This window comes from Lissotriton helveticus, chromosome 9 (genome assembly GCF_964261635.1).
Source record: "Lissotriton helveticus chromosome 9, aLisHel1.1, whole genome shotgun sequence".
Lineage (NCBI taxonomy): Eukaryota > Metazoa > Chordata > Amphibia > Caudata > Salamandridae > Lissotriton > Lissotriton helveticus.
In genome coordinates, this window is record NC_136070.1 from 741,300,672 (window position 1) to 741,327,662 (window position 26,991).

Consider the following 26,991-nt stretch of genomic DNA (forward strand, 5'->3'; position numbering starts at 1 on the left):
ATAGTGCCTAGTGGTTGAAGCATCAAGTTAAACCCCAATAAGGAGCCAAAGAGGATTGATGTTTTTGGAAAAAAATGTTCTGCTGCCTAACAATGCTGTGAGTAAAGTAGATCATGGCACGCTCTCCAGGTCTTTCAGTCCCTGCCAAACAGTTTCCTCACCAGCTCAGAGCATTCCGAGGCTACTGTGGGGGTTGGCGTATAGGTAACGCCAGTCTCCCCAGCCCCCTCAACAATCACCCCAGACCTTTCATGGCCAATGCCGTGAATCTGGCAAGCAACGCGCAATTCGCCACAGACTTAGCCCTCCCTGTTCATGCTCTCCTACAGCAACAGCATCCTAGCAGTTTTAGCTTGCCACAAGTGGTGCACACCCACCAAGTGGGAAGCAGGGTCCATCATTTTTTCACAGGTTGGTGATCCTACACTTCTGACAGATGAGTCCTCTAATCTTTTTAGCATGGTCACAAAGTGCCCTTTCTTTTTGCCCTGCCACACCTTCATCCCACACCTGAGTGACTGTCGAAGACGTGACTGTTTATTCTAATAAAACAGATGTGAGATTTTCTGGCAAAAAGAGCCATTGAGAGAGTTCCAGACTCAGGAATAAGGACGGGTTGTCATCCTTTCTATTTAAATCAAGGGTAAGTAACATTTTCTTATGTCTTAATGCAATAAGAAATATACAAAATTGTAGAACCCCTTAGAACATCTTTCTTATTTATTTATTTATTTATATTAGCAGATTTCTATAGCGCAAAGTTCTAGCCCAAGACCATCAAGGAGTGAAGTAATGCTGAAGCAGCTTGCTTTTTAGTTATTTTTTTTAACTGCCCATAAAAGGACAATATCCTGGTGGGTGGAGGGATGGAATGTGAAACCCTCAATCACTCCTGAAAAATGATTGATACAGACTCTGACTTTTTCAATGCTGGATTTTCAAGTAGGCAGTTCATGCACAAAGGTTTTCACTGACCTTTTGAAATTTAGTGCTGCTTTGATGGGAGCAAAGCGTAATTTAGAGATTCATACTAGTCATCAGTTATCATAGCCCACCCTTAAACACAACAGCTTGAAACGCATGTTTAAAATCATTTTGTAAATAAACTGTTTGATACCTCTCGGGAGCCTGAGCTCTTGCTGTTAATTTAGATAGAAAGGTAATGTGAAGTTGCAGGTTTTGATTATTGTTAAAGAAGAGGATCAGTGTTCTAGCATGATCCACAGTTGTTGGCTGGAAGTTTACTTTAGCGCATATGTTTGAACATGGACCTTGCAGTTTGGGGGAAAGTTCAAGATGAGCTTTAAGTGGATGGGTTTTTAGCTATCTGGGTGCAGCACGAGTAAAATCGCTAAGTGAAGCATAAGTGTTTGATAAAGGTGGAAAAGATCCTATACATATATTGAAGATTATGGGAGAAGAGCTGGAATATTTAGGAATGCCTTTATTGTGCATTGCCGGCTTGGACAGAGTTGGTTAATTTTACATCTTGTCACAAGTTATTGAGGTATCTAATTGCTAGCTCTCTTGAAGTTATTGTCCTGCCACACTCATGATCCTTTGAGTTCACATCACATCACATTACTGTTCTTTAACATGTTTTCTTTCTATTTCAGCTCCTCCTGTTCAAAAACACAAGTGCCTTCAACTACCATCCATCATCCAAGCCTTGTGCCCGTATCCATTACAAACAGTCAGAGAGAAAACCGTCCAAGGTGAGCAGAGATCTTAGACCTTTAGCCATAACATTACCAGACGCTGTACTGCAGCCATAACATAGCAACCTAGCTCTAACTCAGGAAAAGCTTCCTTTGTAAGGTAACCAGCAAGTACTCTGCAATCATTACATACCCAAGCTTGGCCCATTGGGGTGCTTAGATCTTTGAACTTCAATAACTAATCCAATCCTATCAATACCATTCGGATCACTCTGCATTCATGGTCAACAAGACTTTTAGGTCCCTTTAATAAGATGACTAATCCTAGTTGATACACTGTGTGCTTTATTTAAAATATTTTGAGTTGTTGTAATCCCTACCCAGTAAAATACATAGATGCTGCTGTTTATGCATTGCATATGGAATGAGTTATGTAGGGAAAAGGAATTTTTCCATAGCTCTCTTCCCTAATCCTCTCTTGGGGTTTGTAGTAAGGTAATTTCATGCAGCTCTTGGGCAGTTAGTGGTTCTTAGGCAGCAGCTTGTAATGCTACTGCATACACCATTTGTGCCCCAGGGCAACCATATGGCACTCCAGTTGCAGGACATGGTTCTCACTTTTGCATTGGCTCTCTCATGGTAGCGGGGATCAAGCATTCAGGCGTACTTCTGGAGGTGAAGGTTTGGAAACTCAGCATGTAGTATAATGTAGTTTGTTCCATTTTGACAGATTTGTCAGTAATTGATTACTTTTGGTATACTACCTAGACTCATGGGCTTTTCTCTTTAGGACAGATTTTTCCTTTTACAATGAAAACATTGGTTTGTTAGCAGGGTCACTTAACAATACCCACGAACCAAGCAGTTTAGCCAGAAATGTTACTCTCAGAATCAAATAATCCAAGATTGTTGATATGCACAGTCATTGTACAAAAACCATTCAGCCCTTAGGGCATGTATGTCTGCAACATGTGCATCCATACACAATTGAGGGGTGCAACAGGGTGTCAAAGTGACACCCTGCCACCCTTCAATGTTTTCCCCCTTTTACCGAATCGGTATTTACGGATTCGGTAATTGACATTCATTCCTATAATGAATGTCAGTTACCAATCGGTATTTACCAATTCGGTAATTACCGAATCTTAACAATTCGGTCATTTTTAACCTACATACCATTTTCCGAATTTAAAATACCGAATCTGTATGATTCGGTATTTTAGAGTCTGTAAAATGGAATTACCTACATCTGGCCCGGAGTGTTTTTGCTAATCTGAGCTGGACCCATCACTCAGTTTATTAAAAAAAAAATCTGTGAATATACACTTACATTTAAGAACCTTTACATCATTCCTCTCCATGCACCTTTTGTTTCTGCCCACCACAGCATGCATCATGGTGCAGTGTGTCAGCCCACTTCAGCCATTGGCTCTCAAACCCTGTGACAGACAGGACATTTTCAATTTCACATGTGCATATCCACCTAAAAACAAGTGTGCCTCACTGGCAGGGCTGCTGGGTCAGTACTTTGGCTGTGTATTCATCTTTTTAGATCCTTGTGTGAAGAAACATTGTCTTAAGGTTAAAGTAATTTAAAGCCAATATCACCATTTCATTGTGCCAATAAGATCCATATTTTCCATCAATGTGTATTAAAAGTGAAAAAATGTTTCTATACCTCTTTTTAGGATCATCTTGCTGCTAGTGCTAGCAGTTATTCATATTATTTTATTAAAATCATATGCAGTGGTTATTTTTTATCATTTCATATTTTTATTGTAAGCATAACGCCGTCATCTTTAGATGTTAGCATGTTTTCTTCTGTAGAATATTCTTGCAATTAAAAACACAAAAAAATTGACAATTGATCCAGCTAGCCAAGTCAAGACTTATTGGCTTTGCCAATGCTTGATTTCTTATATATATATTTTTATTAATAGTGTCTGATAATACAAGCAAAATACAAGTAGGTTCAATGTGGTAGCATCAATATTTAATAACAGTGAATATGATGAAGTCAATTCAGTTGTAGGTACATTGATTTCTATGCTAAATCTTTGCATACACAACCCATGCATGCTCCTTTCCCTTCTCAATTCTGCCTAAATCATGCTGGAAAGATAGCTCAGTGAGTTAATGCTTGTATGCTGACATCTGCAATGACATGCAGATCCCAAATGTAAATCCCGGCAGGGCTAACGCCTCTTTCTACCCATCAGAGATCAATACATTTAGTGGGTAGAAATACATGCGACCAGTTTCATTGAGCATATGGATCATGGATGCCATGGCCTAACCAGGTTGAGATTGTCCAGGTTCTGTTTTTGACCCAAGATGTTTGGAGCCCAGCAAAGGGCCACCCTTGCTAGATAAATATGCAAGTAACACAGGGAGAAGAATACGTTTCATTTTAGCCGAGGAAACCTATACTCAACAAAGGAAAGGGCCTGAAAGTCATCCCCATACACAAGGTAGGCAGGTTTTACGTGAGGTGGCTGAGCACAGTGACATGCAGGCGGTCTGGTCATGGTCACAGTAGTTATTGAATATGACTTAGATACTGTGTGAAGAGTATTAAAGCATAAAATGAATGCTATTAAAAATTGTAACATCTGGAATCAGAATTTATCAACAGCACTACATGACACTCCTAGACAATGTAAGACGCTGCTGTCAGGCTCTAGATAAAACAAGCATTTGCAATGCAATAGGTCTCGCATTAGGAAAGTTTGAGCTATTGGTATTGTAAATGACAATTTTTTTATTTATGTGTTAGTTTTGAAAATAGCGAAATTAATAGCTTTGTCATTTACAATGCCAATAGTTATACCTTTCGCAAATGTGACACCTATAGCATTTGTAATGCAATATGTGTTGTATTTACGTAACTTAGATGTATTGATATTACAAATAACAGTGGCTTTTAATTTTTTTAAATAATTAATACTTAAATAAAAGATATTGTAATTTATAATGGCAATAGCTTAAACTTTTGTAAATGACTTTTGTGAAGATTATGTTCAGTGTATTTTATTGTGACAAAAATCCAAGAACAGAAGTGAAATATTAACATCTTTTTCTGACATTTGTAATAAAGCTTGAAACATTGAGAGAACATATTTGAACCAGTTGTTGTTGAATGGTTGCACAGATTGATGCTGTGATAGCGCAGAGTGATGTTGTGGTGGCGACGATTGATGCTGTGGCGTTCAGTGATGCTGTGGTAGTGCATAGTGATGTTGTGGTACCCCTGAGTAATGCTGTGGTGGCCCTGAGTGATGCTGTGGTGGCCCTGAGTGATGCTGTGGTGGCCCTGAGTGATGCTGTGGTGGCCCTGAGTGATGCTGTGGAGGCCCTGAGTGATGCTGTGGAGGCCCTGAGTGATGCAGTGGAGGCCCTGAGTGATGCTGTTGTGGCGCATAATAATGCTGTGGTAGCGCATAATAATGCTGTGGTAACGCATAATAATGCTGTAGTAACGCATAATAATGCTGTGGTAGCGCATAGTGATGCTGTGTTGTTCCAGAGTGATGCTGTAGTGTTCCAGAGTGATGCTGTAGTGTTCCAGAGTGATGCTGTGGTGGTGCTGTGGTGGTGCTGAGTGATGCTGTGGTGGTGCTGAGTGATGCTGTGGTGGTGCTGAGTGATGCTGTAGTGGCGCTGTGTGATGCTGTGGTGGTGCTGAGTGATGCTGTGGAGGCCCTGAGTGATGCTGTGGAGGCCCTGAGTGATGCTGTGGAGGCCCTGAGTGATGCTGTGGAGGCCCTGAGTGATGCTGTGGTGGCGCATAATAATGCTGTGGTAGCGCATAATAATGCTGTGGTAACGCATAATAATGCTGTGGTAGCGCATAGTGATGCTGTGGTGTTCCAGAGTGATGCTGTAGTGTTCCAGAGTGGTGCTGTAGTGTTCCAGAGTGGTGCTGTAGTGTTCCAGAGTGGTGCTGTAGTGGTGCTGAGTGGTGCTGTGGTGGTGCTGAGTGATGCTGTGGTGGTGCTGAGTGGTGCTGTGGTGGTGCTGTGGTGGTGCTGAGTGGTGCTGTGGTGGTGCTGTGGTGGTGCTGTGGTGGTGCTGTGGTGGTGCTGTGGTGGTGCCGAGTGGTGCTGTGGTGGTGCTGAGTGGTGCTGTAGTGGTGCTGTAGGGTGCTGAGTGGTGCTGTAGTGGTGCTGAGTGATGCTGTGGTGGTGCTGAGTGATGCTGTGTTGGTGCTGAGTGATGCTGTGGTGGTGCTGAGTGATGCTGTGGTGGTGCTGAGTGATGCTGTGGTGGTGCTGAGTGGTGCTGTGGTGGTACTGAGTGGTGCTGTAGTGGTGCTGAGTGGTGCTGTAGTGGTGCTGTAGTGGTGCTGTGGTGGTGCTGTGGTGGTGCTGTGGTGGTGCTGTGGTGGTGCTGAGTGATGCTGTGGTGGTGCTGAGTGATGCTGTGGTGGTGCTGAGTGATGCTGTGGTGGTGCTGAGTGCTGTGGTGGTGCTGAGTGATGCTGTGGTGGTGCTGAGTGATGCTGTGGTGGTGCTGCGTGATGCTGTGGTGGTGCTGCGTGATAATGTGGTGGTGCTGAGTGATAATGTGGTGGTGCTGAGTGATAATGTGGTGGTGCTGTGGTGGTGCTGAGTGATTCTGTGGTGGTGCTGAGTGATGCTGTGGTGGTGCTGAGTGATGCTGTGGTGGTGCTGAGTGATGCTGTGGTGGTGCTGAGTGATGCTGTGGTGGTGCTGAGTGATGCTATGGTGGTGCTGAGTGATGCTATGGTGGTGCTGAGTGATGCTGTGGTGGTGCTGAGTGATAATGTGGTGGTGCTGAGTGATAATGTGGTGGTGCTGAGTGGTGCTGTGGTGGTGCTGAGTGATGCTGGGGTGGCGCTGAGTGATGCTGGGGTGGCGTTGAGTGGTGCTGAGTGATGCTGTGGTGATGCTGGGGTGATGCTGAGTGATGCTGTGGTGGTGCTGAGTGATGCTGTGGTGGTGCTGAGTGATGCTGTGGTGGTGCTGAGTGATGCTGTGGTGGTGCTGAGTGATGCTGTTGTGGTGCTGAGTGATGCTGTGGTGGTACTGAGTGGTGCTGTGGTGGTGCTGAGTGATGCTGTGGTGGTGCTGAGGTGTGCGGAGTGGTGCTGAGTGATGCTGTGGTGGTGCTGAGTGATGCTGTGGTGGTGCTGAGTGATGCTGTGGTGGTGCTGAGTGATGCTGTGGTGGTGCTGAGTGATGCTGTGGTGGTGCTGAGTGGTGCTATGGTGGTGCTAAGTGGTGCTGTGGTGGTGCTGAGTGATAATGTGGTGGTGCTGAGTGGTGCTGTGGTGGTGCTGAGTGATGCTGTGGTGGTGCTGAGTGATAATGTGGTGGTGCTGAGTGGTGCTGTGGTGGTGCTGAGTGATGCTGTGGTGGTGCTGAGTGATGCTGTGGTGGTGCTGAGTGATGCTGTGGTGGTGCTGAGTGATGCTATGGTGGTGCTGAGTGATGCTGTGGTGGTGCTGAGTGATGCTGTGGTGGTGCTGAGTGATAATGTGGTGGTGCTGAGTGATAATGTGGTGGTGCTGAGTGGTGCTGTGGTGGTGCTGAGTGATGCTGGGGTGGCGCTGAGTGATGCTGGGGTGGCGTTGAGTGGTGCTGAGTGATGCTGTGGTGATGCTGGGGTGATGCTGAGTGATGCTGTGGTGGTGCTGAGTGATGCTGTGGTGGTGCTGAGTGATGCTGTGGTGGTGCTGAGTGATGCTGTGGTGGTGCTGAGTGATGCTGTTGTGGTGCTGAGTGATGCTGTGGTGGTACTGAGTGGTGCTGTGGTGGTGCTGAGTGATGCTGTGGTGGTGCTGAGGTGTGCGGAGTGGTGCTGAGTGATGCTGTGGTGGTGCTGAGTGATGCTGTGGTGGTGCTGAGTGATGCTGTGGTGGTGCTGAGTGATGCTGTGGTGGTGCTGAGTGATGCTGTGGTGGTGCTGAGTGATGCTGTGGTGGTGCTGAGTGATGCTGTGGTGGTGCTGAGTGGTGCTATGGTGGTGCTAAGTGGTGCTGTGGTGGTGCTGAGTGATAATGTGGTGGTGCTGAGTGATAATGTGGTGGTGCTGAGTGGTGCTGTGGTGGTGCTGAGTGGTGCTGTGGTGGTGCTGTGGTGGTGCTGTGGTGGTGCTGAGTGGTGCTGTGGTGGTGCTGAGTGGTGCTGTGGTGGTGCTGAGTGGTGCTGTGGTGGTGCTGAATGGTGCTGAGTGATAATGTGGTGGTGCTGAGTGATAATGTGGTGGTGCTGAGTGATAATGTGGTGGTGCTGAGTGATAATGTGGTGGTGCTGAGTGATAATGTGGTGGTGCTGAGTGATAATGTGGTGGTGCTGAGTGATAATGTGGTGGTGCTGAGTGATAATGTGGCGGTGCTGAGTGATGCTGGGGTGGTGCTGAGTGATGCTGGGGTGGCGCTGAGTGATGCTGGGGTGGCGCTGAGTGATGCTGGGGTGGCGCTGAGTGATGTGGTGATGAGTGGTGCTGTGGTGGTGATGGGTGGTGCTGGGGTGGTGCTGAGTGATGCTGTGGTGGTGCTGAGTGGTGCTGGGGTAGCGCTGAGTGATGCTGAGTGGTGCTGTGGTGGTGCTGAGTGATGCTGGGGTGGTGCAATATCCAGTGCCACTTTTTATATCACTTTGTGCTACACTGTACTTGACTGCAAATTAAATGGGAAAGAGTTTGTTCGTTTCCTTACCTACTCAAAAGGCAGTTTATTCCGAAAATGCAACATTTTGGAATAAAAAGCATAGATCCGAAGTCCAGACAACTCAAAATGAGAGCCTTGTAAGAGAAGTAGTACAGAGGCAAAGGGATGTTTTTATTGTAAATAAAGTTGCAAACCTGAAGAGCACACTTAATAAATGCAATAAAAGCACATTCATTCCTAAAATGAACTACTGTCCAGCATATTTAAAACAATGTGAAACGAGTGATAAGAAAAAACACAACCAGGTAGGGATGAAAGCAGTAGCCTTATCAGAAGTATGTCTCAGAAAGACAGCACAAAAACTCTTTTTGTACATACGCTGATTTTACTTTCTTATTTAGTTATAATGACGAGCATTCGCCAAAAGCACAATTTGTTGGCCCTGGGACAAGATCTATTGTGTTTTTGCAGAGAAATAAAGATTTAAAGGGCTTGAACATTGGCCTAGATTGTCGCAGCTATTGCTGAATATCACACTCACTGGGCAACTTAACGAGCACCCGCCTAAGGAAAAAAAACACTTTCACACCGGCCCATTGTATCTCAGGTGTAAATATAGCATACACCCAAATTGGGGCAAATTATACAATAACAGAGTTACTTGATGAATAAAAGTCGCACACCTTTTATTGCACAGTAAATCAAATATGGACTTGTAAATCACAAATCAGTTCAGCAGGATCGGAAAGCGGGTGACACGGATCACACAAGGTGCGTGCAAATCGGAGCCAAGAAAGGGAAGTCTTTTTTAGTTCTTATATTTTGGGCGACGCTACCCCTTTAAATAGACGTTGTAAAGACCTCTACCATCTCTTGATTCACGACCTGCCATACCAAAGGCTCCGGAATGCTGTCTTTTCAGAATTAAACAGCAATCTTGATGGCGCAAAGCTAGTTTGTGGTTTGTAAACTACAGACGAGCTTCCCCCAGACACAAGCCACTGGTATGCACAAGCTGCATTCATGTGCAAATGGCTTCACAGGAGCATTTTGTACTAGCACTGAGCGTGTGTGTGGGGGTCGGGGCTGTGGGGAGTGGATGCATGTTTGCATTATCCTAGAATGAGAAATGTGGGTTCTGGAGTGGAGTCTGGAGTGGTGTGAAACGCTGCTATAGTGACTAAATGTGTGTGAATGGGAGCCTGCAGTGGAACAATAAAGCCAATCTCGCCTCCTTATAAAGATCGTTATCACAGGTAGCAGATGCTAATGTGGCTTCCATGCAAATGCACATATGGTTGCTTTGAAACTCACAAATCTGAAAGGTTTTCCGGAGGTAGAAAGGCTCGATAAACTTTTTTGTTTTTTGCTGAGCACTGGTGCCCTATGCGGTCTAAAATGTACTGAGGACATTGTGAAATCCATGTCAAAAGTAGAAAGCACCCTTGAAATAAGCTTCAGTGTGGAGCCTGCAGATCGTAGACCTGGTGACTCGAAAAAGCAAGCAATGTTTTTAAAAAATAAGATTGTGAGCAGTAGGGAGGCGGGAGGTCATTTGTGAGCGGGGCTGGTTCAGTTAGGTAGGTGGACGTCCCGGAGTAAAGTAAGTATTATCCCGGGGCCTGGCCCATGAGATTGTGAGCAGGAGGGAGGCAGAAGGGGAGCGAAGGGATGTGGGAGGGGAGACGGAGACAGGGGAGGTGTGTGCATCTGTAAATGGCCTCCGGGCTGGGACTGGGTCAGTTAGGTAGGTGGTTTTAAATGCCTGGAGAGAGCACGGCACATATAACACCTGTACCAGTAAACAGCACACGGAGCTGGGGCAGCGTCAGTTGCTTTCCATTTGGGGTGGCTTCTGCTGTGCAGAGTTTTGCTGCATGATGTTTGTTTTGTGTGCAAAAAACATAAAAGTGTTCAAAATAATGGACGCTCATCTGTAAAGGTCCTTAAGGCTGGGGCTGTGTCAGTTAGTTAGGTGAACGTCGCGGAGTGAAGTAAATATTATCGCAGTGTCTGGGCCATGAGATTCTTAGCAGGAGGGAGGAGGGAGTAGAGCGAAGGGTGCAGTGGGAAGGGGGGAGGAGAAATGCGAGACACCGCCTGTCGGCCGTGAAAAGTGTGAAGCAGGGGGCGGGGGAGCGGATCCCTTTGAAGTGAAGCTCCTGGAGGCAGGCGGCTCGGGGAGCAAATGGTAAGCGCGTTCACGAGCACATGCACTCGAAGTAATCGCCTGGTGGTTTCAGAGCTTGTTTTGCCCTCAATACTCTCGTCCTATTTTCGCTTGCGTGATTAATAGGACGAGACCTAAAAATGAGAAGAAACTGTATTGTCTTCGTAGTTCAAGAGCTAACCACTTCCTCTGGCATACCTGATACCTCTATTCAAAATAGGTAGAAGTCTGACTTTCCTTAGCTGGCCTATCAACTGACAGAAAAAGAAACACCTAGTATTCCGAACATCACTTCAGTAGTACAGACATTTTGACTCCTCCATTGACTTATTCTCCCAGAACCCAACCCTAGCAATCACTGATGAGGACCCTGGCAGAATTGTGAGTAGAGGATTGGACTTGAAGACTTGGAATTAGGTAGAAGTAGTTTTTTGGTGCCTTGTTATGTCTTCCATTCAGGGTGGGCTAGTTTATACTAAGGCAGCCCACATCTCATCTTCCTTCTATGTTTGGCCCTAAACGCATGCTTCAACCTTTGTCTGTCTCAGTCATACTGCAGAGATTCCGACAATGAATGTAGCCCTAAGCCTCAATTTATAGTTTGGGATGAGCAAACCAGGGTTTAAGTATCTCCCAGGGATTCTTCAGGACGGACAGTGCCTCTGACCATGGTGTAAATTATTGTTATTGACTGATATTGCCTGACAATGTAATAAAGCGCTTTGATACTATTTGGCCTAGCCAGCTGTCTAGAAAACACTCGAAATAAATACATTTCTGGTTAAGATGGGGCACTCGACGCATGGCATGCCATTAAGGTAAAATGGTCACATTTTTCTGCCAGAGCTGTAAGCACAAAAGTAGGGGTTTTGTTGCAAGTTGCTTCATAATGGGGATAAGGTCATTTTCAGGCCAGACTATAATCACCGGTTTGGATGTAAAAAAACGTACTTTTAGTTATTTGGAGCCCATTGAGCTAAACCATCACCCAGAGCTCTGCCACATAAGCAGCCTTTGACGTGGTCTTGGCGAGATTCCCAGGATGCTGGCAGCAGCAGGCCATCCATATATGATGCTCAGATGTAGCTCACCCTGTGCTATGTGGTTGAGAGAGACTTGAAGCTTTGTTTATATGCTTGAAACTCGCCCATTTTTTAGAATCTAACCTTCCTATGTGACGCACTTCAAAACATAAGATAAAAAATACCATGCTTTATGGAGATGCTGTTCATTTGAATTAAGTACAATATAAAAGAATGCTCCAGAGTATCAGTGCCTCCCCCAATGTCCTACTTACCATCAATGAGAAAGGTCTTCTTGACAAAACACTTGTGGACAGGATTTAGTAACATATTTATGCACAATTTAGCACCAATTAGATCAGGTGAAAACATGCTGAGTCAGCACAATTGCTCATATAGAAGAAAGAATGGTCACGTCATGCCAAGAAGGGATGGGAAGTAAATAGGAGAATAGGACCAGTATCCACCAGCTTGCCCTTTAAAGCATTGCTGACCATAGTTTTTACAGAGTAGAGCTCTGTAAGGAGAGCTTCCAGACATCTGCACAGGTATTTGGTACATGAATATCCATTGGCCGAGGAAGACGCAAGACCACCATGCTCAAGACCACTTCTTAGGCTTAGCTGTAGCCCAGCTTGGATACTGTTGTAACTGCTTGGCCAGAACACTGAAATATGGCTGAGCCTATACCAGCTCGCTTTTCCATCTGGAGTATTCTTTCGACCAGACATATAAGGCCTGATGAATCTGTGCTGCATAGGTCACATACTTGATTAACCCCTCTGCTCCCCTCCTGTTGTATATATATATGTTTTTTTAAAGGTATACCCTGGATACCTCATGGTGTAGTTATACATCTTCTTTTCATCTAAATGGCTGGTGTCGTTTAAACAAAATATATATATATTTATGTCTTCCTCCTAATGGGGACAACCTCCTTCAGGCTTCTTCCTTTTGTGTGGGGTTCCTGGAATCAGTTTGCTGATTCCTGATAATTTCCTTGAAGTCTCCTTCATAAGGTAGTGCGGTGCTCAGTTCCAGGTGCCTCACTAATTTGTATATGATGAATTGTCTAGTTCCTACCAGGTCCATCTACGGATTAAGCTGGTGGCAGGGCCATGGGAGTGGCTACGGGCAGCTACTACTGCTCTCCGCTCCTCCCTAATCTTGCCCATCAGCTTGATCCTCTGTCTGTAAGTGGGAGTGAGGGAGGTGAGAGAGGGTGGAAGATGAAGTCCTACTCACCCTACCATCCCACCACCTCCCCCCAACTCACTAACAGAAAAATTTAACTGGGAATTAGAAGGTGATAGATTAGGATCAATCCTCTTTGCTCCCCTTCCAATCCCTACTTCCTGATTCATTTTCATTCAACCCCTCCATTTCTCAGTACTTCTCCCTCTCTCTCCAAGATAAGCATTGTGAAATGAAGGAGCTGTACATTAGTGTCCTGGCAAAAAACAGTCTTGCATCGGAGGATCTTCATTGATTCCCCACTGCCTGTGTAGACCCCAGAATACCTCCTTCAATATATAGTAACGGTTCTGGAAAAAGGCACTGAAGAATGTTCCACTGAAAGTCCTTTTCCATATAATCACAGTGTAGACTGCCAGTGATGTATTTTCCTGCTGAACGCTGTAGGAGAATTGATGGAAAAAGTCAAACATACCCTTTGAATGATCAACACTTTGTAATGGAAAATGACTGCCTGTGTACAAAACAGCATGAAATGGAAAAGCAGCCTCATAGGCTACCACTGATAAAATAAAACAAAAGAGGCCTGCACCTTTAAGGACCTCAGAAGCACCCCATCCCACAATGCATGGTAGTGCATGTTTGCCTGAGGGTGTTAGTTTTGTTTTCCGCTCCTTCAGGCAGGATCTCTGAACACCTCTTGTGTCTTTTCACCTACAAACCTTTTTCCTTCACATTCAGCGCTTGTAAAAGGATTGTATTAAACAACTTGACATCTCCACTGTTAAGTGCATTCCTTTTTTCTTTTGTTTTTCTGACAGGATTTTTGGTCAGAATGCCTGCTCTTTTTACTAAATGCCCATCATGTGGTAGAAAGAAGGCGAGCTCTAATGCTCATAAGGTCTGTGTGGTGTGTCTTTCACTTACACACCTGACTAAAGGATGTGACATTAGTAGTACAATGTTGAAGAGGATGCTTAAAGACTGAGAGGGCATCAGAATTCGTAGCAGGATATGAAGGCAGACAAGAAAGGAAGAAAAGGGAGATAATGGAAAGAGCATCCTGCCACCATTCTGCATAAATGCATCAAAAATCAGATATGGGAGGAGGAGCTACGCAAGCAACCAAGATGGCCGCATAAGCTCCCGGCTCCATCGACCTCCGTCGCTGGCGGACTTATCCTGAACTTCATCCTGACCTCCCGCCAGACTCCCGTGTGTCTGAATCGTTGCTGAGCCCAGGGGGACAATCCCGGAGTTTTTATCGCCTGTATTGACGAAGTTACACCGTCTTTTATTTTTGTGCCTCCTCCAGTGTGTAATGTGCCCCCTCACTCAATCACTTGAATATTATTTCAGGACCAAATAAACATGAACATTAAATCTGGTCCGGTATCTTTATTTATACCTTTTATGACTGATTATTTCAAAAAATATTTCATATGGCAACAGGAGAATACAACATACACAAATATTTACAAATAAAGCTAAACTAAATTGACACAATACTACTAACACACTCTGTGAACAATATTTAAATGTGACATCCCAATGACAATACAATACTAAACTATAACCATCATCACTAAACAATTTCATACAGCCAAATCAAAAATTCAGACGAATCAGAAAACATGGAAAGAGCCAATTCAATACAAGAGAAAAAGCGTGAGGCAGGTATAATTCATAATACACAATTAATGTATATCATTAACTCTTGCTGGATTGCCGACGCGTTTCAAGTTTGGGCGTGAAGTTTCCAAACTATCATCAGGGCTCTTGTGATTTTTCTGTTGGAATGTAAAAAAAACTGTTTAAATACAACCAAATGGCCTCTTCTGAAAGAAGAACCGTTTGAATGGGGTTAAAAGTACCTGAACGTTAGTGAACGGTTGGCCTGTGTGGGTTTCTATAACTGGACCAAATCCTTTATTCAGGACACAACCAGGATAATTTCAGTGGCAGCACCAACCTGGGAAAAGAGGTGTTGCCTTTATTTAACATGGGGTCCCTTAGGAATAGAATATCATCCTGCATTCTCTTTCCAACACAATAATAATATTGAAATATTGAAAAGCATATTGTCATACCTTTAGTGGTTCAAATTTGTAGCCACAAAAAGGGAGGGGGGATTTTCTGGGAGGCAGAGGATTATCTCTTCTTTTGATCCTGCATGGGGAATATGTACCCATTTAACATAAATACAAATGCGTAAAAGTGTCTTTTTCTTAAAGCAAAAACGAAAAATCGTGTTATCATACCTTTCACGATTTTCTGATATGAGGCGGCAGGAATTTCTACCCTGTATCTGTAAAAGCAATGGACTGAATCAATGCGCGCTTTTAGTTTTTGTCAAAGCTACACATAACGTTATGGCATAATTCATGACCTTTTAGGTGTGCCAGACAGGAATGTACCTTTATTTGTTGTTATTATCCGCTCGCCGCGCTTCCAGTCAAAGGACCCCAGCCGGGGCACTCGCGGAGCACAGTGACTCGATTCCGCTCTGTATTCAACAGTCACATACCGTCGTGATCTGTAAAGACGCGCGGGGGATTAGTATGTGAATTGCCCGGCCCGCAGCAGTCTCTTGGCGGATAAATCGACCTCCCAAGTAACGCTTACCTCCAACCTCTGTACACAAATTGGAACCGGCGCTTCTCACTCGCTGCTAGCTACAAGTGGCGGCGGCCATTTTTACATTCTTAAAGTAACACCGCAGAAGCACCCTTCTGGGTCCAAGGTGCATTCTGGGATTTGCGGTGCAAAGCCCATTCTAATGAACTGGGGTCAGTCCGGGGTGGATTTTATGGCACACAAAAAGTGAATTCAGTCTGTACAGTACTGCAAGGTACCTCATTTTGTGACAAACACCAAATGAATTTAGTCTGTATAATGCTAAAAGGTACATGATTTTCCAATGTTGTTATTCATGAAGGAAGCAAGAACGTGACAACGCTGCAGTGTGACACAAAGTCTCAGATTCTTGACAGTTCAGACATGTTGTTGAGGCCAGTCATGATGCAATTAAATTTCAAAATTAGATATGCTTCTTTTGTCAGTAACATTTTATCAATGTCAGCAGGACGCTGTACGTGACTCATGGTGTGTAAAACAGTCCACTTGAAATCATTTTCGTTGTGGGACATTTCGATGAAATGTTCTACCACTGGGGCTGTTAGTATTCTTTTTTGATTCTTGATCGGTGCTGTCCCATTCGAAGATTTACCTGCTGGTTTGTTTTCCCTATATATAGCCTTGGGCAGGGGCAGATGAGGGCGTAAACCACATTTTTGGTTTTACAATTTGAAAAACCTGGATGTTTCCATTTTGTTCCTTGATGCTCAAATTCGCTACCCTCAATGGTGCTACTGCATGAAACACAGTTCCCGCACCTATGGTGTCCCTCTAACGGTTTCATATCCCATAGGACTCGAAGATCTTGTTTCGGTTGTGGCCTAGGGAGATCTGCTCGCACAATATGTTGACCCAAACTGAGGTTCTTTTTGTATGCAAAAATTGGGCGTTGAAAAGGGCATTCTAGCTCCTCTAGCAGATGCCAGTTCTTGAGGACTGTCTGCCTCAGCTTATGAGTATCAGGCCCAAAGGTGGTCACGCACACCAACCTGTCCAATTCCTTTTTCTCATCCAGTCTCTCATAGCCTCTTCTCCGTTTGGGTCTATTTCTTTAAGTACCGATGCGAAACAACAAAACGAGTCAGAGAAATTGACTCGTCTGTGCAAAAAGCACGTTAGAACAGAACTTCATGGATATTTTTTGTTAAAACATCTACAGGGTGGAACTATTCCCTGGGGTCTCCAGGTTAAGAATACCCCTGTTATTTTTGTTGACGATATTGAATATAAAAAGGGATTCAGCCAGATCAACACCAAGTGCAGCCGGGATCTCATGGTCCACACCATTGAGACGGCGCAAAGGCTGTGTAAGAAGGAATTGGAGGAAATCGAGGAGTTAACTAAAGCAATAGCTGACAATCCTGCAGTCACTGACGCCAAGACTCTTCTTGACAAGATCCAAAAGGATATACAAGTTTTCAAAGACATCACTATAAATAATAAATCTTTAAAATACGAGAAGGACAGTAAATCCTTCAAGTTAGAATCAGTATATCCATTCCTCAAAGAGGATTACTATACTCAGGCCGAGTCACGCAGGGCGCTGTACGACTTTCAGGGCAGATCTAGGAATCGTTTTTCTACTTTCTCTGACACTTCGTCTTCAGGGTCATCTGACCCAGATTCTAGAGGCAATAATTCAAGAAAGCAGGTTGCTTTTTTAGACAGGGGCCAACAAGGAAGAGCCAAGCCCAAAGCTCCTTGGCAAATGCGAACACGGAAGCGGTTTTACCAATCTTAGGTAAACCGAATGTGGTGGTGAATTTATCTGACCGGATATTGACCAAACAAGAGGAATCCTTATTAAATCTGGGTTTGAAATTCGTCCCATGCAAACGCACGGATTACACAAAACTGAAAATAGAAATATTGGAGTTTTGTAGGAAACTCAGGTTGAAAGCCTTCTTTTTTACTCAACCATTTGCTCAAAACCTGGAAGTAACAGGATTGAGGAACAAGTCCACTTTTGTTCCTCATCAAAACATTCCTAAACAAATAATAGCCTTTGAGCAAATAATGCTTTCTTCCATTAATAAAATGGAAAAATCCAAAAGATACGTGCCTTCTAACATCAGCAAGGGCGAATTGCAAGCACTACAAAGCCTTAAAGAGGATCCCACCCTGGTCATAAAACAGGCCGATAAGGGTGGTGCGGTCGTCGTTTGGCCTCGTGAAAAATATGTCACTGAAGGATTAAAACAGGTCAACAACACCACGTGGTACCGTCCCTTAAATGAGGACCCCACAAAACAGATTCAGGGTTTAATCTCCGATGTTCTCATGCAAGGAAAAGACGCTGGTTTTTTGGGCAGTAAAGAGTTTGATTTTTTGAATAAAAAATTCCCCCGTACACCGGTTTTATATCTACTCCCCAAAATCCACAAAAACCTAGCAGAGCCACCTGGACGCCCGATTGTTTCGGGAGTCGATTCCTGCTTAGAGCCACTATCTAAGTATGTGGATTTCTTTTTGAAGCCTTTCTTGACGGAGGTTAAATCATATCTCAGGGATACGACCGATTTTTTAACTAAGGTGGAGGGTATCGACTTTGATTCATCTAAACAGATCATGGCAACGATGGACGTCACATCGTTATACACTCAAATTCCTCAGGAAGAGGCGCTGGAGGTCATTGAACTAGTTTTGGACAGAAGAGAGAGGCCCCACAGGGTGCCTACTGCATTTATCCTTAGACTTGCAGCTATTGCTCTACAGAAGAATTTCTTTACATTCAATGGCCAGTTTTATATGCAAATCAAGGGCACTGCCATGGGGTGTCCTTATGCCCCAGAAATGGCAGTGCTCTACATGGCTCAATATGAGGCTCTGTTTGTAGACAATAACAACCCCTACAAGGCGAATATCCTTCAATGGTGGCGATACATTGATGATATCTGGCTCCTGTGGCAGGGGAGCCAGATTGAACTTCTAGAGTTCCATGAATGGATTAATAACAGACACCCGGATATTAAATTCTCCATCGAAATAAGTACCACAAAAATGACGTTTTTGGACGTCGAGGTCACTTGTGAGGAGGGTAAACTTAAAACATCACTGTTTAAAAAAGCGACCGACAAGAATACCATCCTCCACCATAAAAGCTACCACCCAAGAAGTCTGAAGGCCAATTTGCCCTATGGGCAAATGCTACGCATCCGAAGGAATTGCTCGGAGCTTGGCGATTATGACCATCATGCCCAGACATTTTGTAATGAAATGATTCATAGAGGCTACCCTAGGAAGCTCCTTAGGAATTCATTTAAGAGGGCACGCTGTACCCCACGTGAAACCCTTTTACAAACAAATGAGAAAAAGGAATTGGACAGGTTGGTGTGCGTGACCACCTTTGGGCCTGATACTCATAAGCTGAGGCAGACAGTCCTCAAGAACTGGCATCTGCTAGAGGAGCTAGAATGCCCTTTTCAACGCCCAATTTTTGCATACAAAAAGAACCTCAGTTTGGGTCAACATATTGTGCGAGCAGATCTCCCTAGGCCACAACCGAAACAAGATCTTCGAGTCCTATGGGATATGAAACCGTTAGAGGGACACCATAGGTGCGGGAACTGTGTTTCATGCAGTAGCACCATTGAGGGTAGCGAATTTGAGTATCAAGGAACAAAATGGAAACATCCAGGTTTTTCAAATTGTAAAACCAAAAATGTGATTTACGCCCTCATCTGCCCCTGCCCAAGGCTATATATAGGGAAAACAAACCAGCAGGTAAATCTTCGAATGGGACAGCACCGATCAAGAATCAAAAAAAGAATACTAACAGCCCCAGTGGTAGAACATTTCATCGAAATGTCCCACAACGAAAATGATTTCAAGTGGACTGTTTTACACACCATGAGTCACGTACAGCGTCCTGCTGACATTGATAAAATGTTACTGACAAAAGAAGCATATCTAATTTTGAAATTTAATTGCATCATGACTGGCCTCAACAACATGTCTGAACTGTCAAGAATCTGAGACTTTGTGTCACACTGCAGCGTTGTCACGTTCTTGCTCCCTTCATGAATAACAACATTGGAAAATCATGTACCTTTTAGCATTATACAGACTAAATTCATTTGGTGTTTGTCACAAAATGAGGTACCTTGCAGTACTGTACAGACTGAATTCACTTTTTGTGTGCCATAAAATCCACCCCGGACTGACCCCAGTTCATTAGAATGGGCTTTGCACCGCAAATCCCAGAATGCACCTTGGACCCAGAAGGGCGCTTCTGCGGTGTTACTTTAAGAATGTAAAAATGGCTGCCGCCACTTGTAGCTAGCAGTGAGTGAGAAGCGCCGGTTCCAATTTGTGTACAGAGGTTGGAGGTAAGCGTTACTTGGGAGGTCGATTTATCCGCCAAGAGACTGCTGCGGGCCGGGCAATTCACATACTAATCCCCCGCGCGTCTTTACAGATCACGACGGTACGTGACTGTTGAATACAGAGCGGAATCGAGTCACTGTGCTCCGCGAGTGCCCCGGCTGGGGTCCTTTGACTGGAAGCGCGGCGAGCGGATAATAACAACAAATAAAGGTACATTCCTGTCTGGCACACCTAAAAGGTCATGAATTATGCCATAACGTTATGTGTAGCTTTGACAAAAACTAAAAGCGCGCATTGATTCAGTCCATTGCTTTTACAGATACAGGGTAGAAATTCCTGCCGCCTCATATCAGAAAATCGTGAAAGGTATGATAACACGATTTTTCGTTTTTGCTTTAAGAAAAAGACACTTTCACGCATTTGTATTTATGTTAAATGGGTACATATTCCCCATGCAGGATCAAAAGAAGAGATAATCCTCTGCCTCCCAGAAAATCCCCCCTCCCTTTTTGTGGCTACAAATTTGAACCACTAAAGGTATGACAATATGCTTTTCAATATTTCAATATTATTATTGTGTTGGAAAGAGAATGCAGGATGATATTCTATTCCTAAGGGACCCCATGTTAAATAAAGGCAACACCTCTTTTCCCAGGTTGGTGCTGCCACTGAAATTATCCTGGTTGTGTCCTGAATAAAGGATTTGGTCCAGTTATAGAAACCCACACAGGCCAACCGTTCACTAACGTTCAGGTACTTTTAACCCCATTCAAACGGTTCTTCTTTCAGAAGAGGCCATTTGGTTGTATTTAAACAGTTTTTTTTACATTCCAACAGAAAAATCACAAGAGCCCTGATGATAGTTTGGAAACTTCACGCCCAAACTTGAAACGCGTCGGCAATCCAGCAAGAGTTAATGATATACATTAATTGTGTATTATGAATTATACCTGCCTCACGCTTTTTCTCTTGTATTGAATTGGCTCTTTCCATGTTTTCTGATTCGTCTGAATTTTTGATTTGGCTGTATGAAATTGTTTAGTGATGATGGTTATAGTTTAGTATTGTATTGTCATTGGGATGTCACATTTAAATATTTTTCACAGAGTGTGTTAGTAGTATTGTGTCAATTTAGTTTAGCTTTATTTGTAAATATTTGTGTATGTTGTATTCTCCTGTTGCCATATGAAATATTTTTTGAAATAATCAGTCATAAAAGGTATAAATAAAGATACCGGACCAGATTTAATGTTCATGTTTATTTGGTCCTGAAATAATATTCAAGTGATTGAGTGAGGGGGCACATTTTGTCGGTTCGCAATATATATGGTCCAGCCCTCCCTCAGCCCCGCTAAGGACCTAACTCCTTTCTGTTTGCTGCTTGCTCCTCCAGTGTGTAAGCCGGGGCCTCGAGTACTGACCCAGCCGGGTTTCAGTTGAACAACATCAGCCGCGGGTGCCCGGCAGAGTCCGGTCTCATCGGAGTGGAACATATTCTCTATCCTGGTGGTGGTCTTTGGTCCCTGCGAATACTGGACGAACGGCGACGAGACGTGGTTGCCGTGGTGGGTGGGGGGCCAGGTCCCGGGACCCTGCTGCAGCCCTCGGGGTCCGTGGGTGGGGCCCCCGCTCTCGGCAGTGGTGTAAAGGTTGCCAAGCCTGTGAGTCGCCAATCGCCTCCGTCCACTCCGCGTCTGTTGGTTCCCCCGGAGTAGTCGGCCTCCGGGGTTGAAGATCTGATTTGTTATCGTTCACGCGGAGATGGATCGGACGGTGTGTGGACCGACCCTGGGGACCGTAATTGCCGCCATCGGGGCTCTTCGCCTGCAAATGGAGGCTGCTCTCCACAATTTGACTGCGCGCTTTGAGACTGTTTGTTTGAGACCGCACTCCAGACTTGTGTCAGACCTGCAACATACGACTACCCCCGCGAAGCTTGATTTACCTCGAGGGGAGAACCCCGAATATGTTCTGGAACTGGTGCCAATTGTACCCGCACGATTACAGCGGTACGCTACTGGAGCCCCTGAACACCTAGCAAGATCGGCGAAGTCATCGCCCGCACAGGACTCACTTCTTCCTACTCTTCTGGAGACCTCCACTAATATTTTTTGGATTGACTTTCGTGTATCCGATAGACTTCGAGACTTAACCTTTTTGACTCTTTCAGGCTATATTGATCTCCTTTTTCAACAACGCTTTGACTCTTTTGCTACTATATTGGTTCTACTGGATGGGGTTTGTGCAATGGATCGTAAGGGCCAGGGCTGAATTTGACTTGAATTCGGTACAGTGACTTTCTTTTGGCTCTGCTGGGTTGTATCTGTGGGAGTGCGGGCCCGATGGACTTCTTATTGTCTGGGTTTGGTGTGACTGCTACGATTGACAAGGGATTTGCTGCCTCTGTGGTATCGGGGGTTGGGCGGGACGGTCTTCTCTCTGTCGGTGGCTCCCCTATTGGTTTGCTTATTCGTCTGTTATAACTTGCTTAATACCACGGTAGGGGATGTCCGCTTTTGGCGGTGGGGAGGGGAGTCCGGGAGCCCGTATTGTCTTGTAATACATCTCCTCCTCCATCTTTTCCCTTCCTTGGGGTGTAGTTTAGGGGGCGACAGGCACGCTGCTAGTGGGGTTAGGTCGTAGCCATCTGCAGGGGTGCAGGGTGGGGGGTTGAGTTTTTTTTTCCTTTATTTTGTTCTATGACCTTTCTATTCCCTTTTCCCTTCTTCACAAGAGATGTCGCATATTCTCCTGATCTTTTTGTTCCTCATATCCGGGTGTCGCGTGTCCAATCTGCGTATCCTGTATTCCTGCTGGGCGGGTTCTGATAAGGTTTGTTTATGGTTATCCGTATCGTATTGTTTTTGCCTCAGCTCTTAGCTGGTATTGATATTTTTCAGATGCTTATAATTGTAATGTATTTCCTCAATTCCTTCGCCCGTTCACCGCTATAATAAGTCCCACCAAATGACACCCGTTATGTACATTTTTACTCTTGTGTTATAATCAATAAAAATATATATAAAAAAAAAATCAGATATGGACTACCACAGAGGAAGATCTAAGAGCAGGAAACTTCCCTCATGACATCGACACTATTCTCCTCGACCTCATTTGGTGACTTCAGGAACATCGGCGTCGCCGTCAGGAGTTTTGGTCCTGTGTTGTTTGCCATATAAAGAGGCGTCAATGTGCCATCATCATTGCTCAGTGGGCAAGTCGGTGGCGGGATTACTAACATCGGCACAGACTCTGAAAACTACAACGGCACTGCTGTCTCACACAAGGTCAGCGACAAAAATCCACTGTTTGACATCAAGATCCCATCAGTTGGTGTCAAAGTGTCATCACTTGACGTTGAAGACCAAAACTCATTTGGCGTCGAATAAACATTCTTCACAAAAGACACCAGTTCTCACAAAGAGGATTTGCACAATGTCAATTTCGCCTCCCTCGATGTTGAGGATACTCCAAGTCAATATATCCTCTTCTTCACAGTGGTCAGAGTATCCTTTTTCACTTTCATCTCCTTCTCATCAGTCAGAGGCTCCGTTACCTCAACCAGATTCTGGACTGCTGCCTATAATACCAGCAGACAACCTGTACAAGATCCATTACTTCCTTTGAATCTCTCCCCTGTGCAACAGTTTGCTACGGCCATGTCTATGTTGCTCATTAGAAAATGGAAAGCCCATCTCCAAGTAGATCTCGGCCACCACGGACACCTTCTAACAGAAGATCCATGACGCCTTCATGCTCAAGATCACCTAATTCTGTCTCTAATTCATCATACACTCCAAATTCTCCACCTCAGTCTCCGACAATGGTCACTGCAGTGGATGATATCATTGCCTTTCAGGATGGCCTAGTGAGAGGTGCAGCTAAGCTAACTATACACCTCAATCAACGGTGTCTGTAATCTTGGAAACTCTTCAACCAAGGTCTACACCAAGATCTCCTTCTCTTCTTGTTCCTGGGCTTATGGGCATTGTTGAGGAAAAGTTCCTAACTCCAGCCACAGTTAACAGCTACACCAAGACTACTAAAGAAGTTCATTCCTCCGCAACAAGATCCTGATTTTCAAAAGTTGGATCTGAAACTTTCTTCAATAATCACAACAGCTGTAAGGCAAAGGCTTGCTTCTGCTCCGGAATCCACAGCTCCTCCAGATCGGGAGAGCAAACCAATGGAGGCCATCAGTAAAAACAAAAGTGTGTGACAGAGCTTCCCCCTGTTTAAGAAACACCAATATAGATGCATTGTTTGGTAGATATCACTGCATAATATGGGATAGAATGAAAGCTTTCATGTCTGACTTACAAACCCACAGACAACATGACTTCCTAGAAATGGTAATTGAGGGTTACTTGATTTCTAATCAATCGATTAATGTGGCAGTAGACGTGGTCGAACTTTCAGCCACTTCTATTTGTTACGGCATCTCACTGAGACGAACATGCTGGCTGAGACTATCATCGCTGAAGCCTGACACCCAGATGAAGATTGTGAATTTGCCGTTTTCAGGTTCCTCTTTATTTGGCCAGAATACTGAGGAGGAGATGCTCTGAATGAAAAATAAGGCGGGAACATTAAATGCTATCGGTTTTGAGCAACAAAAAAAATCATTCAAGCAGCAATGCAGGCCTAGAGACAAACGTTTTTTTGCCATATGTGTCTAACCCCTAGGAGGCCTTATCACTACTCACAGCAACAGTGGCAATCACAAAGGCCATACGAAAGCCGTTATCAGAAAAGGTGATCCCCCCCTTCTCAATCCAAGGGCAAAAATTCTTCACATAACAAGCCATGAGTAACAAAGACTCCCATCACATTTTCCCACTCCTGTGGGGGAGCGGTGAAATTCTACCTGGAAGAGTGGAAAGCTATAACCTCAGACACATGGGTATCATACAAAATGGGTATGCACTCCATTTCAAAAACATTCCACCGCCAGTCCCTCCATTATATATCACGATGGCTCATCCACACAGCCAATGGCAAAATATATCTTTTCTTTTACAGAAAAGTGCAATAGAAAGAGTCCCTTCAAATCTGGTCAACAAGGGTGTCTATTCAAGATACTTCCTGATTCAAAAGTAAAGTAATTCCAATCAATTTCGGCCTATCCTGGACCTCAGACTCCTCAACAAATATATCAAAAAGGACTTCATAACCGCCACAACCCTATTATCAAAACTGGGCTACAAATCAATGCAGAAATATCGATCTCCACACCAGTCCAGTGCCTCACGTTTTTTGGGGCTACAATAGACACACAAGGAAAAAGTGTTTCCTTTGGAGGAGCGAGTATCCTCAATTGAAACAAAATGTGCACAGCTTCTGCAGTGAGTAAAACCAACTGTTTGTCAGATAGCATCTCTTCTGGGGTCAATGGCATCCTGGATGTTCATAGTCTCCAATGCACACCTCTACATGAGATCTCCCCAAATTTGCAGAGAGGATCAGTGGTCACAGAGAATAGGCCTTTGGAAGATTGGCTCTATCTAGCGGAGAATGCATGACATTCCCTCACCTGGTGGAGCAAGTCTCAGAATCTGCTAGCAGAAGTGCACTTTCAGAAGGAAACACCCTCACAAACTATCATCACAAATGCCTCACCTACAGGGTGAGACGCTTGTATCAACCTCCTCACAATTCAATGACTTTGGTCTCAAAAGGAAAAGTCATGTCAAATAAATAAATAGAGCTCAAAGTTGTAAACCTAGAGCTCAAGACTTTTCTATCCTCTCTCACTTCCAAAGACCTGATGATCCAAACAGACAATGCCACTACAATGTACTATATAAACAAACAAGGTGAAATAGGAGCAAGACAATTATCACTCCAGGCTCAGACAATGTGGCATTGGGTACTAGCAAGAGGATTGTCAACTACAGCTTTCCACATTCTGGGAATCCAAAATGTAGAAGCAGACTTCTTCAGTCATTTTCACGAAGATAATCACTAGTGGACTCTCAACGACGAGGAGGTAGACAAAATCTTCAAAGAATGGGGTGCTCCAACATTAGTTTTATTCACCACAGCTCAAAACCAAAGAATGCCGGGGCTTCGCGTCCAGGGCGCCAGGATGGCAGTCTCTGGGCAATGCCATTTTAATCAGCTGGTCAACTCCATTGGCTACGCTTTTCCACAGATACTATTTATACCATGAGTAACTCAGAAGTTACGGATGCGCCTTCCACTCAGGCCGAATCTCCTATCCAGGCTTCAGGGCAAAATTCTACATGCAACGTTCCAATCCTTGAATATGGCAGCACTCAATACTGCCTTTTAAACCTTCTCGAAGATTGTGTGAACATTTCAAAGGTATCAAAGCGACCGTCCACACGATTATTTTATGTTCATAAGTGGAAATTGTAGGAGAGTAGGGTCTGCTTCCTATGGTTACCCCCACTTTTTGCTGTGATTCTCTGGTTTTTCGACTTTAGTGTGGCTGTGGACCTGCTAATCAGGCCCCCAGCCCAGCTGTTCTCTCTCTAACTTGATACCATGTACTTTAGGTACATACCAGATTGGTTACCAGATCACCCTTGTGAGCCCCTGTAAAGTGTACCATAGGTACCCAGGGCATAGGTGCACCCTAGGCCTACAAGGGGCTACAGCATGTATTGTGCCACCCCTGGTTTGCCTTCCAAACTGACACCACAGGTCTGTTCAAACATCCTGGGTAAGGTGGTGTAATCACCCCTTACTTGGATATAGTATACCTATATACACCTATAGACACATATACACCTATAAGTCACTCCTATGGCAGGCCTTAACAATCCTGGAGGCAGAGTGCTTGGTTTTATGTGAGAGGGTGCCCTAGAATGAGCTGAGCTCCTCTGCAGCTTTCGGAACCATCTCCTTACAGCTGTTCTATGATATAGCCATACCATATACTCTTAAGTACATTATAATCCTCGTGGTTAATGCTAACCTTGGTTTGGCTTTATCAAAACATGTCGTGTAAGGTGTCAAACACTTTGGAATACTACCCCCCGCCAATTCTGGCGGCGGGGGTAGCATTCCACCCTTCTAGGGGGAGAAGACATTTAAGTACTGGTTTACCCGGTTAAAGTTAAACAGAGTCTCAGCATCACAAAATGGATGCTGTTGCCACAGACACGAGTCTGCCCTCCTGCTGCTGGACGAAACTCCGGCAGGGGAGGCCTGGACAATAGGTTTCCTGTCCAGGGAGGTGCCAGCACCTCCCCAGACAGGCTTTTGTGTATTGGGGCAGGGAGGGCTGCATTCAGTGAATGCTTTGCAGACACTGCCTGGGGCACACTAGGTGCTCCATGCATTTCCCAGTTCAAACCGGTTGCTGGGGCACTCTGACCCAGC

The 26,991-nt window shown here is 44.6% G+C and overlaps 1 protein-coding gene across 1 annotated transcript in view; it reads left to right on the forward strand.

Annotated features, from left to right (window-relative positions):
* The window catches only part of LOC144783273 (autophagy-related protein 2 homolog A-like), a 397,715-nt gene that overhangs the window by 287,469 nt on the left and 83,255 nt on the right, over positions 1 to 26,991 (forward strand). Inside the window, exon 13 of the mRNA XM_078662337.1 lies at positions 1,617 to 1,715. Within this exon, the coding sequence (XP_078518463.1) occupies positions 1,617 to 1,715 (99 nt within the window). The remainder of the gene's footprint in view (positions 1 to 1,616; positions 1,716 to 26,991) is intronic.